Consider the following 19342-nt stretch of genomic DNA (forward strand, 5'->3'; position numbering starts at 1 on the left):
TAGATCACTTGAACTTTAAAAATCTTCACTTTGACTTTGACTTTCATTTTTAATCTGACTTTGACTTAAAATTTAGTTTTTCAATTTTGAAAAATTTCCAAATAATTAAAATTTAATAAAATCTTTTAAAAATAAACAATTCTAATAATTAGTTTTTAAAAATATTTTAATGTAATTTTTCGAAAATAATTAAATTTCTTAAAAGAATTTTTGAATAATTTAAAAAAACTAATTAATTTTTTGATGAATTTTAATTAAAAATTTTGAACATGATTGTTTTCTTTAAAATGTTAAAAATAATTCTAAAATGTTATTATTTTTGTAGGTATGTATGTATTCGAATTTTTCGAAATATGTAATTAAAAATACTGAAAATATTGAATTTTTAACAATTAGAAGCTAATTTTCATTAATTTTCATTTTTAAATTTACCTTTAAAGATTTTTCATTAAAATTTTTGGTAATTCAATTATTTTCAAAATTTGCAATTAAAATTCTGCGAAAGTTGATTTTCAAACATTGTAACAAAATACTTGAAATAAATTAATTATTTTCAATTAAATTTTACTAAATTTCAAATATTTAAAAAGATTTCTATTATAGATATATTTGAAAAATTTAATTATGTTAAAAAATGATTCGAAAACAATTTTTGAAAAATTTGTTTACACTTATTTATCGCATTATAAAAATCAAAATAAGTTGCACTTCTTTACTAAAAATTGTTGTATTTTGTTGTAATGTTTAGAAGAAAAGTCGAAAAAGCCGCAATTTTTGAAAATAAGTCGAAAAAAGTTTAAATTTTCTTAATTTCCCTGATAACAATTTTTTTCCTGACATTTCTCTGGCTTTACTGACAAAGAAGACGTGTTTTCTAGTTTTGTACCAAATTTCAATTCTCTAGGTCAAAAAGACCGTAAACTAGAAAGAGGAAAGGAAAATAAAAAAAAACCAAGAGTAAAAAACATCCAAAAAATAATTTTCTATTCCGAAAAGCGAAAAATACAAATTTTTCGTGTTCCTTCTCGGAATTTTCTTTCTCTCATCGCCACTCTCAATTTCCGACCTACGACAAACCTACAATAACTGTCCAATTTTTTTTTCAAGTTCCTTTTTAAAATGACGTCTTTCTCTACTCTTTCTACATTTCTCTCAATAACAAAGGCGGGGTGTTGACAAAGTTGAGAACCTATTTTTTTTTCTTTTTCTTTTTCCCGAAAAATATTGAGAAGTTGGTCAGCATGTCATATGGTCAATAGCCACTGGCCGTGTGGGTGGATCAATGTGCAGATGCCATGGACCCCTAGATGAGCAACCCTTCCGTAATGGAGTTCAATGAAGGGGGCTGCGTGCCTAGATTATTCTCCGACAATGTCAGTAGAATTTAGAAATGCATTATGCATCTTGATGCGAAAGGGGTCAGGAGGAGGAGGAGGACGCGTGGTCCAGCTTATAACGGTGAAATGAAAGGACAAGGGAAGAGAGAGAGAGAGAGAGGAAGGGGGTTGAACTTGAAATGTGTGTCAAAAGGCCGCAATTTGCGGTGCCACCTTTCAACGAAAACCGTGACGTTTTTCAATCCCCCAATGCCCTAAAATCCCAAATTCCCAAAGCGATATTATAATATACATATCACTTGCTCGATGGAAAGAAAAACTTCTGCGGAAATTCGAAACGCCATGTTATATACTTATAGAGATTTTTTTTTTTTTTTTTGAAAAAATTCATCACATTGAGTCACGCTAAATACATTTCAATTTTTTCCGAAATATTTCTGATATTCAAAACAGATATTTTTCAAAGAAGGGAAACAAAAAACAGAAATGCGTTAACAATTCTTCAAGGTTGCCAAAAGTTTAATTTTGTTTTTCCTCAACTTTTTTCTGATTTTGAGACAAAATATTAAATTTTCCCTGATTTGTAAAAAATAACAAAAAATTTCTTGGCAATTCTAAAATAAATATAAATTTTTAGAAGCAAAAACTGTGGCTAATTTTTCTCGATAGTTTTAAAAAACAATTCAATAAAATTATTTAAAAAATTTCAATACTTTTAGAACTCTCTAAATAAATTAGTAAAAATGTTTATCAACTTGAATTAGTGACTGACTTTTTGCTTTTGAATTAGTAAATGTTACTAATAAATTAGAAAAAATGACAATTTATTAGTAAAATTTACTAATTTAAAAGTATAATAATAAATAATAAATAATAATTATAATTAATAAATTTTCCTTTTTCCATGGTCAATTTTACTAAGAAGTGGAAATTATTATTTATTAGTAAAATTTACTAACTGAAAAGCAAAAAGTCAGTCACTAATTCAAATTAGTAAACATTTTTACTAATTCACATTTAGAGAGTAGAATTTTAGGAAATTTTAATCATTTGAAAATATTTTTAATATCAATCATTTTATTATATTTAAAAAATTTTTTTTTAATTACATAATTTGTAAAATTAACTAATTAATAAAAATTTTAATTTGTAACTCTTTCGAAATTAAATTATTTTAGATGCAATATCGATCATTTAATACTGGTTTTTAAACTAATATTCTTTTAAAAAATTTATTTATTTTTAATAGAATTTTAGAAAATTTCAATTATATAAAAAAATTAATTTTTTAAAAAAATTTTAATTATATAAAAAAATAACAATGACTGGTTCTTAAAAATTCAATTATATCTTTGAAAAATAAAATTGACCTTTTTTCAAAATATAATTTTTTAGAATTTTAAATAAAACTTTCTAAAAATTCAGTTTTGAATTAAATTTCAAATTTAAATCTTTTTAAAATTAATTAATTTTAATAACATTTATAGAAATTCAATTATTTTATAAAAAATTGAATTGAAATATTTTTAAAATCTAATTTTTCAGAATTTTAAAGAAAACTTTTCTAAACTTCAATTGTCTGAAAAAAATTTAAGTTTATAAATATTTTTAATGTTTTGTGATTTCTTTGAAATTAACAAATTAATAAAAATTTTAATTGTAACTCTTTCGAAATTAAATAATTTAAAATATAATTTGGACTCTTTAATGCTTCTTGTTATACTAAAATTCTTCTAAAAAATTCAATTATTTTTAATAGAATTTTAGGAAATTCCATTTATTTAAAAAAATTCAATAATTTTTTATAGAATTTTAGGAAATTTCAATTATTTCAAACAATTCCAATTATTTTTCTATAAAAATTCAATAATCTTTAAAAAATAGAATTGAAATATATGTTAAAAATATAATTTTTCAGGATTTTAAGTAAAACTTTAAATTGCTAATAAAATTTCAAATTTAAATCTTATTAAAATTAATTAAATAATGAAAATTATTTAAATTTCCATGTGGATCCTTTAAAGCTTCTGTTTATACTAACAAACATATGAATACATTCAATGGTGACTCTATAATATTTGACTTTTTTTAAATTTCTAATGAAATTCTTTAACAAATTAAATTATTTTTAATTCAATTTCACAAAATTCAATTAATTTTACCTATAATTTTAATAAACAGTTTTTGAAAATTCAAGTAACTTTAAAAAAATTCAACTAAAATTTCTAAGAAACCTATTATTTTTAGAATTGTTATTAATTTCTTCAAAACATTTGAAATTTCCAAAAAAATTTAGTTTGAAACTTTCTGAAATTAAATTAATTCTGAAAATTGTAAAATGTTTTCAACCAAAATATTTTTTAAGTTAATTATATAAACTATTAACTTGAAAAAAGTTATTCTAAAGTTTAATAATTTACTGAAATAAAAAATAAGATATCGTTTTAAAAGTTTTCATTGTGATTTAAAAGTTTTTGATGGGGAAAAAATTCAAGGAGTATTCAAAGTTTTAAAGTTTGTCATAAGTGTTTTTAAACAAGAAAAAAAGAAAATTTAGGATGTTTTTAAAGTTAGCGTCAAATATGTTCAAAAAACTAATATTTGGGATTTTTAGAGACAAAAATGTCACTAATTTTTATTTTTCATTTATCTATAGGGATTTAAAAAATAGTTAATAGCACTTTTCTAAACCGGAAACCTTTTTTTTTTATAAAATTTCCTGACATTCCTCTGATTTAAATTTCAACTAATTTTGGATCAACTTACCAAAAATTAAGCAATTTCATTCACTAATAAAATGATAAAATAATAATTTTCCCTGACTTTTTCCTTGATCTATATGGCAACCGTTTTATTTGACGAAAAAAAGTGTAAAAAGCTTCATTCTCTTTATTCATCATCTCTCTTTAGGTGAACTAAACGAGAAATAAATTTTAATTTAAATATAGAAAAACACGAAAATTCGAAGTAACACTATTTAATTAACAAAATTATTTCCAAACACAATTCATGATAATCTATTGAGTCTTTTTCACCACATGAGGAAGATCAAATTTGCCCCTGACGCACTTTATCCTTACTCCAGGCACATCTTTCACCCTCCCACATCTCACCAGAACAACGTTATGCTCCTGTAAATTATGCCCAATCCCTGCAAAGTTGAAAATCACCAATTATTTTCAAATTTTCAAATCCTATATAGAAAAAAATTAATCCACTCTTGTTTTTCTCCTTCTTCTTTACCTGGTACGTAAGCAGTCACTTCCCTTCCATTTGAAAGTCGAACAAGAACACATTTTCTATTCGCCGAATTAGGTTTTCTTGGTTTTTTAATAAGTGTCTTTAGAACGACTCCCTTTAAAAATGGATTCCCATCCAAAGGCCTTGGCCTCTGACGCTTTTTAATTATAGGCCCTCTTTTATGCATTTGCCAAAGTGAACTTCCATATCTGCTAAACTGAAGGCCCGCTAATCCTAATAAAGTTGAAAATTAACCTCACACATCATCTCAACATTTCAACAGATATTAATTGATTTTCAAAAATATTTAAAGCTTCTAATATTAAATCAATTATTTAACAGCTTAATAGTGTTACAAAATTATTACATGCACTGAAATAATGCTACAAACTTGCGTCACTATTTTTTTACTGCATAATTAAACATGCCCTCAAGAAATCTTTAAATATTTAAGCAAATCATTAACATTGTCTTAATGTTATTTCATTAGATTGTCTCCAAAAATATTCCATAAAAAATTTATCCAATTCAAATTTTCGGATCAATTTACCAAAAGTTAAACAAATTCAACCACTAAAATATATTCAAATTAAAACTCAACTGAAAAAAACACAAACTTTTATGGCCAACAAAAAAATTTTCTCTCTACCTAAAAGATAAAATCATATAACTAAAACGAATTTTACCAACAAAAAAGTGAAAAATCAATAGAAAACCTGTTCTTTGAACTTTAAAAAAAAAAACTGATGAGGGTAATCGATCAAAATCCATAAGGGAAATCTTTTAATTTCAATTGTCAAGCATCTCAAGAATTGCGCGAGGGAGACAAAAAGAAAAGTAAAGAAAAGAATTAACGTTGGATGGATGGAGAAAAAAGAAAATCGAAGCAACTTTTCAAAAACGGTATATATACTGAGAATTATGTTAAGATGCGAGAGAGCTTGAAAACTCTTTCGCAAATAATAATAATCTTTTTTGGGGACACACAACAAGAAAAAGGGAGGACCCAGAACACCCTGGCGAAAAAAGGCGAAATATCAAATATGACAGACGCTTGACATCTGCGAGCCCTCTCTCTCTCTCTTTCTCACACACACACACAAACCGAGATTTTTGAAACCTTTCTCGATGGTGCGTGCATAAGCTTATTAAGTAACAATGTTACGAAGCAAGGTCCATCCCCAAAAGCGATGGTCACCATCGAGATTTTCAAGATCCCAAAAGTGGACAACTCTTTTGTCAATTGATATTTCCTCAAGAAAAAAAAAGAAGATCGAGAAGAAAAAGTGGGCGGAGTAAGCCTCTTTTTCCATTTGCATGAAAATTCTTTCGCAATCATAAGCATTATTCTCTTTTCTGTAACAGGGAAAAAGGAAAAGCATTCTTGAGGTTTAGGAAAAAAAAATTTTTTTCTTTTTTCAATTTTTTGAAATATTATATGGGTCAACAAATTTTTTCGGAAAAAATTCTCTTTTACTTCCCCGCAATGAAAAGCAGAAACGGAAATTGCTTTTTAAATTTCATTTAATAATTTCGATTATATGGTCAGTTTTCCCTTCTCCAAACTGAGAAAACAGTGGAAACTGTTTTTTATGTTACTAAAGTTCTGAACGTTTAAATCAACAGGGCTCGAACCAGTGAAAGTATTTAAAAATACGGACTTTATGGACCAATTACTGACGAAAATATAAACAGTCCGAGTCAAATAAAAGAACATTTTACTTCAAACTATAAATTAAATTTTTCATAACTATGAAACATGAAGCTATCGATAAATCCGAGTCTTCGACTCGTGAGTGATCCCTTTCTTCATGTTTTATAATATTTAAAGATGACCGAGTGATAAAATCATTATCAATTCAATTCTTATTTTCAAAAATTTTTAACTAAAATTCTTCTTTAAATCGATTACTTTTAATAATTTTCGAAAAAGTTCTTTGACAATTTTCAAATCAATTTGTTAATAAAATTGAATTTTACCAAATTTCAATTATTCGAAAATTCTTCAATTAAATATACATTAGAAAATAAAAATTTTAAATAATATAAAAAAAATTCAGTTGAACTTTTTCAAAAAAATTAATTTCACAATTCAATTATTTCTAAAAAATTCACGCTATATTGCTTTTAATATTCAATTATTATCCAAAATTATAACTGAAATTCATGTTTAAACATATTTTTATTAGAAAAATTCTACTAGAATTCAATTATTTAAATACAAAAATAAATAATTTATTAAATGTTTGTTAAAATTTAATTTCCATAAAGAATTTTATCAACAAATTTTTAAATAATTAAATTCTTTCGACGAATTTTAATAAAATTTTTAAGAAAAATTACACTTTTTGAGGAATTTGATTAAAATTTTATGAAAAATAATTGAAACTCTGTGATGACTTTATTTATTTATGAAAATAATTAAATGTCGGTAAAAATTTTTTTTTATTTTTAAAAATAATGGAATCCTGGTAAAAATTTTTATTATTTATAAAAATAATTGAATTATTGCGAAGAAATCTATCAAAAAATTGTAAATAATTGAATTGTTAGTTAAAAATATGAAATATTAAGATTTTTAAAGATTTTAATTTAAAACCTGTTCAAAATTCAATTTTCTCTAAAAATTTAATATTCAATTATTATTTAAAATTTTAACTGAAATTCATTTTTAAATAAATTTTTATTAGAAAATTCTACTAGAATTTAATTCTTTAAATTCAAAAATAAACAATTTATTGAATAATTAAATATTTCTTAAAATTCAATTCTCATAAAAAATTTTATCAACAAATTTTTTTAAATAATTGAATTCTTTCGACGAATTTTAAAAAAATTTCTATGAATAATTACATATTTTTCTAGAAATTCGATTAAAATTGTATTAAAAATAATTGAAATTCTCTAATGAGTTTTATTATTTGTGTGATAACAATTGAATCCCTAAGAAGAATTTTATTATTTTTGAACAATATTTAATTTTTATGAAGAATATTGTTACTCTTGAAAATAATTGAATTTCTGCAATAATTTGTAACTTTTTCAAAATTAAATTTTTTTTGTGTTTAAACTAAAATTCTTCTATAAATGCATTATTTTTAATAATTTTTGCACAATTTTCTTGAGTATTTTCAAATTCATTTTTTTACAATTCAATTTTACAAAATTTCAATTATGCGTAAATTCTTCAATTAAATAAATATTAGAAAATAAAAACTTCAAATAATACAAAACAAAATTCGCAATTAAACTTTCTCAAAAAAATTAATTCCACAGAATTGTTAGTTAAAAACATGAAAAATTCAGATTTTCAAAGATTTTAATTTGAAACCTTTTCGAAATTCAATTTTTCCTAAAAATTGACGCTCTAATACTTTTAATATTTAATTATAATCTAAAATTTTAGCTGAAATCCATTTTAAAATCACTTTTTATTAGAAAATTCTACTAGAAATCAATTATTTAAATACAAAAATAAGTAATTTATTGAATGTTTGTTAAAATTCAATTTCCATAAAGAATTTTATCAATAAATTTTTAAATATAATTGAATTCTCTTGACGAATTTTAATAAGTTTTTTAAGAATTATTAAATTTATCGAGGAAATCGATTAAAATTATATTAAAAATAATTGAAATGCTGCGATGACTTTATTATTTATGAAAATAATTGAATTTCTAAAAAGAATTTTATTATTTATGAATATAATTGAATCCCTGAAAAGAAATGTAATTTAAGAAAATAATTGAATTCATGCGAAGAATTTTATTAAACTTTTTTAAATAATTGAATTCCAGTGAAAAATTTTATTATTTGTCAAAAATAATTAAATTCTTAAACAATTTTATTACTTTTAAAAAGAATTGAATTCTTGTTGTTATTTAGGAAAATAGTTGAATTTTATAAAAAATATTAATAAATATCCTGAAAATAATTGAATTTCTGGGAAGAATTGTTATATTTATCAAGATAATTAAAATCTTTCGACGAATTTTATTAAAATTATTAAGAATAATTACATTTTTCGAGGAATTCGATTACAAATGTATTAAAAATAATTGAAATTCTGCAATGAATTTTATAATTTATGAAAATAATTGAATTCCTGCAAAGAATTTTAATATTTACGAAAATAATTGAATCCGTGTAAAAATTTTATTATTTATGAAAATAATTAAATGATTGCGAAAAAATTTATAAAAAAATATGTAAATAATTAAAGTCTTGTGAAATTTTTATTATTTCATGAAAATAATTAAATGCTTGCGTAGAATTTTATTAAATTTTTTGAAAATAATTGAATTCTTTTGGAAAATGTTATTTAAATAGTAGATATTGAAAATCATTGAATAGAGGAAAATTTTTGAAAATAAATGAAATTTTGCCAAGAATTTTATTAAAATTTTTGAAAATAATTGAATTTCGGAGAAGAATTTAATTATTTCTAAATAATGGAAATTTTGGCGAGAATTTTTAGAAATTTTTGAAAATAATTGAAATTTTGACGAGAATTTTAAAAATTTTTTGAACGTAATTGAATTTTGGAGAAGAATTTAATAATTTCTAAAGATAATTGAAATTTTGACGAAAATTTTTAAAAATTGTTGAAAATAATTGAATTTCTGCGTATAATTTTATTACTTTTGAAAATAATTGAATTTCTGCAATTATTTGTAATTTCTCTAAAATTCTCCAAATTATATATTGCAATTTACGAACTTTTCGTCTTTCTTTTCTCCTTTCACTTTCAATGTTAAAGTGAAAATGAAAGCTAAAGTCAATGTCATTGTCAAAAATCAAGGCAAAGTGAGAGACAAAGTCAATAAAAAAAAGTCTCCAAGTTAATTAAATTAATTTAATTAAATTAAATTAAGAAGTTATCGACTAAGTTACCGCCAAGAAGTTATTCTAAGCTTGATTCAAAGAAAATATTCTTGATTCAAAGAAACGATTTTCTCAGAGTGCGATACAGGAAAACAAATAATAATTTGAAAATTCAAAAATCTCAAAATACAATACTCATTTCTATTTTCAAACAAATTCCGAAAATATAAGAGAAAAAGGATTTTTTTGAGGGTACATCTCCATTTTTGAAAAAGTCGGAAATATTATAGACATGTCAAAAGAGAAAGAAAATCTTTTCCTAGGAAATGATGACTAAACATTACGAGAGACTTTCGCGCGATATTATAATAATAATGTCAGTGTGTATAGAAAAACTTTCCATTGACATGGTTTGTCTCTGTGTGGGTGAGTATTTTTGGAAAAGTCTGTAACTATTGTGTTGTTCATTTTTCCAGATATGACTGACCAGCGTCCATCAATATATACGACAGATGTCCGAAACGTGGCGCTCGCTAATCCCGACCTAACTTGGACTTAACTAAGCCAAAAGAGACCAGCAAAATCCATTATTATGTTCCGGAAGGCAACCCCTTCCACCAACAAAAAAAAAAGAACAAGGAAGGATCAATACGCGTAAGATTACATTGCGAAAAATTTTCCACGTCATTGTCGTATACATATTCTCAAAAGTTATTTCATCTTTGTTATTTATGCATTCGAAAAAAATTCTCAAGATCCATGCAAAATTATTTCTTCGCACTTCTTTTATATTGCGATAAATAAGCGTTAAAGAAAGTTTTCATCTTTTAATTTTGTATTACAGATTTGTAAATTCTTCTCAAATAATAATGTCGTTAAAAACCATCATTTATTTTTAAAGGCAAATTTTCCCGAAAACAAATTTCTAAAGCAAAACTCTAGATTTACTTGAAAAAACTCTAGATTTACATTTATAAAATAAAAAATAACCAGACTCAGAAAAAAATTTGTTTCAAACAATCAACAATTTAGAAAAAAAACTATTTTTCTAATAAAATTTATAGATATTTTCGCTTGGAAAGTTTGTAACAAATTTCTTTCATCAACTAGGTATTTTAAACAAAAATATTTGTTAAGAGAAACTTTTTATTGTTTTCTGTTCTGTTCTCAACGTTAAAATGAACAAAGTTTTTTCTTATCTATATTCATTTTTGAAATTTGATACAAAATATTAGTTTGTACATTAAAAAATAAATTATTTATTTAATAAATGTTAAATTTATTCTGTTTCTCATTAAAATGCAATAAAATTAGGAAATATCGAAAGGGAGAAAATTTTCATTCATTAGAACCTGTTCAAGACTATGAAATGTAAAATTTCACTAATTAAAAGAAAATGTTCGTAAATATCAAAAACTACTCCAGAAATTAGTGCATAAAAATTATTAGGAAAAAAATTACTAATAAACAATTAAAAAAAGATCTTAAAAATAATGAATCTAATAACTTTATAAAAAAAACTAATTTCAAACAGTAAAATTATTAATTTAAATCCATAACTGAATTTTTACTGTCAGAAATTAATTACTTATGTTAATTCGAATTAACAGTAAAATTATTTATTTACTTTTTACTATTATTAATTAGTAGAAAAATTATTTATTTAAATGCACAACTGATTTTTTAATGAGCAAAAATAATTTTCTACGTTAATTCAAATTGACCGTAAAATTATTTATTTATTTATTTATTATTATTAATTAGCATAGTAAAATTATTTATTTAAATCCATAATAAAATTTTTACTGACCAAAATTAATTTCCTATGTTAATTAAAATTTACATAATTATCAATTATAAAACAAAGATAAAACATGTTACAAAAAAAACGAATATTATTGATACAATCGAAAGTAAGTGACCCTAAAATATTCATTGCACAAAACACTTAGGATCCTAATTACGTCGAGCATACAAAGAATTCAGAGGATTAGTGCAGTGATTAACTTGTCATTAAAAGAAAAATCCGGTAATAACCAAACATACGAAAGCAATTATCAGAAATGAGCAAATTTTGTTTTAATTAATCAAAAGTTTTACTTAAAATAAAATACAAATCCTGCTCTCTAAATCTGAATTAATAAAAAAACTGGTAATTAACAGTGAAACCTTAAACGAGTTGACATTCTCAAGTAGAATTGTATTGAAAATAATTGAACTGTATAGAAAAATTTTACTTAAATTGCAAATTTATTAAGTAAATCTTGTAAAGAATTTTGTCAAAATTTGTTTAAATAATAGAATTTTTAAAAGAATTTTATTTAAATTTTTCGAAATAATTGAATTTCTCAGAATTTTTTAAAACTTTTTGAAAATAATTAAATTCCATCGAGAAGTTTCATTAAAAAATTAAAAATAATTGAAATCTGACAAAGAATTAAAAAAATTCTTTTTTGAATAATTGAATTCCCGGGAAAATGTTTATTTTTGAAAAGAATTGAATTTTTAGGAAGAATTTAATTAAAATTTCTTAAATAATTGAATTGCTTTGAAGAATTTTATTTTTTTACGCAGATATAATTGAATTGTTTCGAAGATTTCTATAAACATTTTTGCTAATAATAATAATTGTATTCTATGATCAATTATTTATTTATTATAATTTTTTAAGATAATTGAATTCTCGAAAAAAAATTTTATTATTTATGAAAATAATAGATTTCTTGTGAAGAATTTTATTCAAATTTTTTTAAAAAATTGAATTCTCATAAAAAAATGTATTATTTGTTTAAATAATTGAATTCTTTTGGAAAATTTTAATAAAATAGTTGATATTAAAAATAAATGAAATTTCGCCAAGAATTTTATTAAATTTTTTGGAAATAATTGGATTTTGGAGAAGATTTTTATTATTTATAAAGATAATTGAAATTTTGACGAGAATTTAAAAAAATTTTTGAACATAATTAATTGATTTTATGCGAAGAAGTTTATCACTTTTGAAAATAATTGAATTTAATTTTTTCCAATACTTTTAATAAAAATCCTTGACTTTTCCCTGATTTTCCTGACCAATTCTAATTTCCCAGACTTTTTCCTGAATTCCCTGACCTGTAGCAACTCTGAATTATTACCATTACTGATTAATTAATTCATTTAATATAAATGAATCGTTACTGTCAAATTAGTTAAAAGTGGCAAATTCAGAAAGTTGAGAATTTTTTTCAAAGAAATAATGTTCTCTAAATGAAAAAACAAATTTTTTCCATCTACAAAAGTGAAACGAAACGACTGAAACTAAAACGAATAACAGGAAGAATAAAGAAAGGAAACATGCAAAGTTAACCTAAGAAAATGATTCCGCTTTACTGAAAATATCTTTACATTGTTACACCGAAAAGAAAGAAAAAAAAATGGAGAAAAAGAAAACTCTAGAGAAACAGGAAAAAGTATTTTTCTCACAGAACGCGAATGTATTCTCTCTTGTCTGACGACTGGTCAACCGCAAATGGACATGTCACCCCCTCAATTCCCACCAATTTCCCAACCATTGGCTGTTTCCCAACACAGCATCCCATTCTTCCCGAGAGCTACTCAGCGCATACCCTTTTCTTATATTTATATATATATTTCTCGAGACTCCTTTTTTTCGCGGGGATCAAAGAGGTAAGCTTATAGTTCGCCACACGCGCATTTTCGCAAAAGAATATAATAAATATAAGGGAAAACGCTATTCAATGAGATGGGAAATCGTGAACTAGTTTTAGAATTTGTACCTCTTTTTTCAAATAATTCTTTCTCTCTCTCTCACTCTCCACCCTTCCGCACGGGCCTAAGAGATACAGATCTCACTATTATACATATTGAGAAACTTGAGATTGTCACAAGGCTACTATAAGTTTGTGACCGGATTTTCTGACACATTATATGCTTTTATGGGAAATGCAAATAAAGAAAGTGACATTTCAGACGATTTCATGTAAATAGGTCACTTGTGACTTGATAGAAGCTTACAATAGACAAAAGATTTTCAGATTTTCCAAAAAGGAAAAAAAAAAGTGAGCGCATATATTCTTCGAGATTAAAATATATTAGTTGAAAAATAATCGTGCAGCAGGATTAACACGATAATATCCCGGAAACCATTGTAAAACGCAGTTATATTGAAAAATATTTCCGTTCCCTATACCAAAATATAAAAATGGCCATAAGAGTTTAGTAGACTTTTTTCTAAAAGCACCTTCTTTTAGTATTTTTGATACTATTTATTTTTATTTCATATTATTTTTTTCACACTTTTTTGTTACTATTTTCCTGTTTTAAACACTCTTGTTTTCAAGATTGTTTTAAAAACTATTTTTATATAAATAAAAAAATATTAAAGAAATAAAAAAAATATTAAAAATTAATTAAAAATTTTTAAATTGAAAAATATTAATGTAAAATTAGTTTAAATTACAATAAATGTAAAATTAAACAATTATTATTAATAAATGCAGTGAAAAAATTTAATTTTCATAAAGTCTGCAACTTGATGAATTACTACAAAAATTTATAAATTATTTATTTATAATTATTATTTAAAAATTTATTAATTGAGTCATTTATAATAATGATTCACAAATTTGGAACGTTTAAATGAAACAAATATTTTTTATTACAAATATTTCCATAAATTACTGATTGCAATAAAAATTAAAAATAAAATGAATTATAATTTATTACAAATTAGAATAAAAATTAAAAAATTAAATTTTACGTTTACACTGCAAAGAAAATTGATTTGATTCAAATAACCGAATATTTGTCGATTATCAAATAAATATTTACTTAAATGAAATAATTTTTATTTAAATCAATTAAATTGTACTTGAATACATAATTTCAGTATTTGAAGTAAATACAATTTCATTGATTTAAATTATTATAATTAAATAATTTTTATTTAAATCAATTAAATGTCATTTGCTTCAAATAAATATTTATTTGGTAATAAACAAGTTATTGGTTATTTGAATTGAATAATTTTTTTCAGAGCAACAACATGTAAAATATAATAAATAATACAATATAAATAATATATTTTTATCTTACTATCATTATTATTATTATTCTTATATTAGTATATTTCTATTAATGTTAATATTAATATTACAATAATTGCAATTATTAACAAATTTAAAATGAATCAAACTATTCCTGTAATAATATTCATATCACCGACTACTTTTGATAAATTAAATTTCTTCTCTGCATGTATTTTATTTTACATTGATCAAAATAGTTTACGTAATTTAATTTATGAAAAATGTTATTAAAAAATAATGTGTTTAATTAATTTTTAATTAATATTTAATATTCATAAACTTTTCTTTATCATTTAAAATTGGTTTAAATTGATCCTTTTTTTTAAAGTATTAAATTTCAACTTATTAAAAAATATTTTAATTTCATATTTAAGTGAATTTAGAATTAAGTTTTTTGAAAAATATAAATTATTTAATCAAAATCTTTTTAATTTTACACTCACCCTGTATCGGATTGATCGACTTGATTAAATTAGATATTATATTTAATTTCCCCGCGCTCCATAATTGTGCTAAAATTAAATTATAGTAATTTTAATTTTTAGTAGTAGTTTTTAATTTTTTGTAAGTTATATTTTTATGTTATGTTAAATTTTATAAACTCTTTTTTAATTATTATTAGTCGTTTGTTTTTAAATTTTGTTTCTTATTTATTTAAATTTTGTTTGTTTTCAAATTAAAGAAAAAATCAATTAATTTTTTTAATTATTGGAATCTTTACCTGTGCTATTTGAATGTGAGAAGCGATTTACTATAGACGTAGTATTTCCTGCAAATATATATCCATTTTATATTTTTATTCACCGAAACTTTGTTTTAATTTTTTAATTTGAAATACTTTAAGGTTATACCAATGTTTCATTTATTTAATCCAGAAAATTTTATATTTAAAAATTATGTTTATGCTTTAATTTTCATTAACAATACTAGTCATTAAGATTTGTTAACAAAATCTCACTATTTTATAGTTAATTTTTATCAAACTAGTGTGTCAATAAAGAAAATATTCAAAGAATTTCAATACTTTGACAAAGTTGATAAATTATTTCTAACCTCACTCAAGATACTGGAAATTTTCAAATTATGTTTTAATAAATAAGTTTGCACAATATGTATTAATAATATAATTCAATAATTGTTAATTAATTTAATAAAAATAAAAATATAAATGGCAAAATTGAGGTTAGGAAGTATAAAAATCTCTCAACGATAAGAATACAAAATCATACCTTGAATATTACTTCTCAAACAATACTTTGCAATGTTAGATACACTTTTAACTAGAAAACTCATGTTTCTAATGTATAAATCCTTTATAAATTAATAATCCATGGTCAGAAGATTGTAAAAACTCTTTAAAACTCTCGAAAAACACATTGATATTCCACCATGCGAAACTAATGCGACGCCTAGTGGCAGAGAACTGAACTACTTCATCATTGTAGATAAAGTAGATTACTGAAGATGATAAAGTAGATTTCACAAATTATAAACGTCAAAAGAAAACTACGATAAATAATTTGGATAAGTAATAAAGATAATAAAACATTAAGAAATGTTCCTACCGATAACAAAGATGATAAAGTACGAAAATATAAATTAGAGAAGTACAACAATATATTATATAATTAAAGTAAATGAAAAATTTGTTCTATTCTAAAGGGAATGAAGCTGCAACCCTCCTGACACTAGTGTATGACTCAAAGTTTTGGGAATTTATTTAATTCCAAAATTTAATTTAATTAAATTCAATATTTAATAATTATTAAAACAATATTAAAATTATTTCAATATAATTATAATATTGAATATTATATAATTATTTAAAATATGCTTCACATGAAAATTAAATTATTAAAAACATTCTTTAATCATCATAATTCATATTAATAAAAACTCATTAAATTATTTATGTAAAAACATAAACCAACTTTCTAAAAAGGGAAATATTTAATATTATAAATTTAATTTCATACCTTCCATTGTTTAATTCTGCATTATATTTTAATGCAACGAAAAGCAAAAAATAATTAATGTCACACTTAAAATTAACATTAACACTAAACAAAATTTTTTATTGATTCAAATAACTGATTACTTCTCTTTTATCAAAAAAAATATTTACTTGAATTAAATCATTTTTATTTAACGAAATTAAAAATGGAAAAAAATTTACTTAATTCAAGTAAACAATTATTTGTCAATTATCAAATAAATATTTCCTTTGAACCAAATGCTTTTTATTTAAATTAATTTATTAGTATTAGGTTCAAATAGTGAAATTATTGGTTGATATATAATTTAATTGATTTAAATAAAATTTATTTGGTGCAAGTAAATATTTATTTGGTTCAAGTAAATATTTATTTGGTTTAAGTAAATATTTATTTGATAGCAGACAAGTCGTTTACTTTACAAAATTTTACTTTACTTTACAAATCGTTTACTTGAATCAAATAAATTTTGTTTTGTGTGTAACATAATTAAATATATTTTTTCTATTATCTCGCAGACATAAAAAAAAACTAAGAAAAGGATATTTTTTTCATTAATACAAAAATCACAAGAATTTTCCAATCCAAAATTATTTTTTATTTCAAATTTACAAAATAAAAAAAAATTATGAAAAATTGTTCGTATATTCTTAAATTACAAATAGCGATGTAAAAATAATTACATAATATAGTATTGAGTTAATTCTTTCCATATAGAAAATTTTTGATTTTTTACACGACTAAAAAGTTTACCAGCCATGCAAGTAGTTTAATCCGTGTCCAATTGAGTGATATCCTAAACGTGGCACAGTATAAATTGGCGCAGTATAACCATGATTAATTGCAGCGTGAGGTGCTGTATAAGCATGAGAGTATGCAGGGGCAATTCCGTGTCCTACAGAGTACACTGATGGAGAACCTAAATATCCATTATGTCCATAACCTAATTACAAAAAATCAAAAATCTCTTAGTACAATATTCGTCTTATATTCTAATTATTATAATTCCTATTCTATTCGATTCATAAATTTTATTTCATCCAACGTTTCTTAATTTTGCAATCGAATGAAATGAATGAATAATCAATTTCATTAATTATAATCTATTTAGAATCGTCTTTTTCGTAAATTTTATTACATCCAACTTTTCTTAATTTTGCAATCGAATGAAATTAATGAATAATTAATTTAATTAATATTAATCGATTATTAGCTTCTTTTTTTATTAATTTTGTAATTTAATAAAGTTAACGAATAATTGATTCAATTAATTATAATCAATTATTTACATCCTTCGTTTTCATAAATTTTGCATTTAAATAAATTTATGAATTTAACGGTTTTTTTCTAATTAAAAAAATCTGCTCACTTACAGGGTATTTTTTTAATTTAAATATTAATATTACCTCCATAACCATTTAAACCATAGTAACCATTGTACCCTCCATATCCAAGACCCAAAATTCCTCTCTTGTCAACCTTTTTGTCTGCAGCAACTTCTTCGGCGAAAATTGGCGACGCCACCAAGGCCAGAATTGCGAAAAGCACCTGGAAAATTAATTATTTATTAGAATTTGTACGTCTCATAAATATAATTAAATATTAGATATTTTACTGCCTCAAAAAAAATTATTACTAGAAATCGCAAAAAAAAAAATTAAATACAGTAAAATACTCACAAGGGTTTGCATGATGATTGTGTATCAATGAAGAGATTGCTCCAGTGAAACTGATGTAGAAACCATCAGACACACGCCCTTTTATACGGGAGAATTTTTCAAACTCTAGGATATTGCATCGTTACATTGACGTACTTTATGGAACAGTATCTGTATCACTCTTTTACACACTCATACACATACGCAATTGTTAAATCACACACTAAAAAGACAAACGTGAATTGTCGTGTATAAGATGTGCAATTGCTGTGCACGCCTTTCTAATACACGATATTTTTTTTTGTCTTAGAGAAATATATAAACATATATTGGTCACGAAATTTCTTTGTTACGAGATTCATTGGATTAGGAATTAAAATTTATTCCCGCGGTATGAGAAAAGGAAACAAAATCGGCAAGTTCCTTTTCAAATCTATTCTATAAATTTAACGCTTCGCCGCAAATGAAAAATTGCGCTTTTCAACATCGATTCCTTTTCCTTAATTATGAACTTATATATACAAAAGAATAAATATCAAATATTTCCCTTTAGAATTAATTAAAATTTAATTCAAAATTTAAACATTAATTTAATTTTCATTCATAAATATCAATTTATGTTAATTTTCATTAAAAATTAAAATATCAATTTAATTTTAATTTTTACTCAAAATTAAAACATCAATTTAATTAATTTTCATTTAAAATTAATACATCAATTTAATTTTATTTTGTAAATTTGATTTATTCCCAAAAAAAAAATTAATTTACGGGCCAATTGCTAACAAAAATATAACCAGTCCGAGTCAAGTAAAAGGAAATTTTGCTTAAAACTATAAATTAAATTTTTCATAACTATAAAACATGAAGATATATATTAGAAAATAAAAACTTCAAATAATATAAAAAAATTCGCATTTAAGCTTTCTCAAAAAAAAATTAATTCCACAGAATTGTCAGTTAAAACAAAATAAAAATTCAAATTTTCAAAGATTTTAATCTGAAACCTTTTCAAAATTCAATTATTTCTAAAAATTTACGCTCTAATGCTTTTAATATTCAATTATAATCAAAATTTTTAACTGAAATCCATTTTTAAATAAATTTTTATGAGAAAATTCTACTAGAATTCAATTATTTAAATACAAAAAAAATTATTGAATAATTTGTTAAAATTGAATTCTTATAAAGAATTGTATCA

At 22.7% G+C, this 19342-nt stretch overlaps 2 protein-coding genes across 2 annotated transcripts; both read right to left on the reverse strand.

Moving 5' to 3' along the window:
* Window positions 1–4298: 4298 nt before the first annotated feature.
* LOC122510216 (40S ribosomal protein S12, mitochondrial) lies at window positions 4299–15906 on the reverse strand. Its single transcript, XM_043624688.1, has 5 exons — window positions 15719–15906; window positions 15211–15258; window positions 14933–15001; window positions 4581–4811; window positions 4299–4488 (listed from the first exon to the last, which is right to left on the reverse strand). The coding sequence occupies exons 1-5, from the start codon at window positions 15780–15782 to the stop codon at window positions 4355–4357; spliced, it is 546 nt and encodes a 181-aa protein (XP_043480623.1). The 5' UTR covers window positions 15783–15906; the 3' UTR covers window positions 4299–4354.
* Window positions 15907–17058: 1152 nt separating this feature from the next.
* LOC122510218 (prisilkin-39-like) lies at window positions 17059–18250 on the reverse strand. The gene is made up of 3 exons (XM_043624690.1): window positions 18163–18250; window positions 17890–18031; window positions 17059–17426 (listed from the first exon to the last, which is right to left on the reverse strand). Exons 1-3 carry the CDS (start codon window positions 18172–18174, stop codon window positions 17233–17235), a joined length of 348 nt encoding a protein of 115 aa, XP_043480625.1. The 5' UTR covers window positions 18175–18250; the 3' UTR covers window positions 17059–17232.
* Between the last annotated feature and the right edge of the window lie 1092 nt (window positions 18251–19342).

The sequence above is a fragment of the Leptopilina heterotoma genome, unplaced genomic scaffold (assembly GCF_015476425.1).
Source record: "Leptopilina heterotoma isolate Lh14 unplaced genomic scaffold, ASM1547642v1 Lhet_68, whole genome shotgun sequence".
NCBI classification, from domain to species: domain Eukaryota; kingdom Metazoa; phylum Arthropoda; class Insecta; order Hymenoptera; family Figitidae; genus Leptopilina; species Leptopilina heterotoma.

Bases quoted from the DNA above. Each gene is read 5' to 3' on its own strand.
- LOC122510218 (XM_043624690.1), bottom strand. The intron at 17,427-17,889 runs GTAATATTAATA...TTTTGTAATTAG, and splicing joins TGGTTTAAATGGTTATGGAG to GTTATGGACATAATGGATAT.
- LOC122510216 (XM_043624688.1), bottom strand. From the start codon at position 15,782: ATGAGTTTTCTAGTTAAAAGTGTATCTAACATTGCAAAGTATTGTTTG. The intron at 15,259-15,718 runs GTATGATTTTGT...ATATATTTGCAG, and splicing joins TTTGAGAAGTAATATTCAAG to GAAATACTACGTCTATAGTA. The intron at 15,002-15,210 runs GTAAAGATTCCA...ATTTAATTTTAG, and splicing joins CTCACATTCAAATAGCACAG to CACAATTATGGAGCGCGGGG.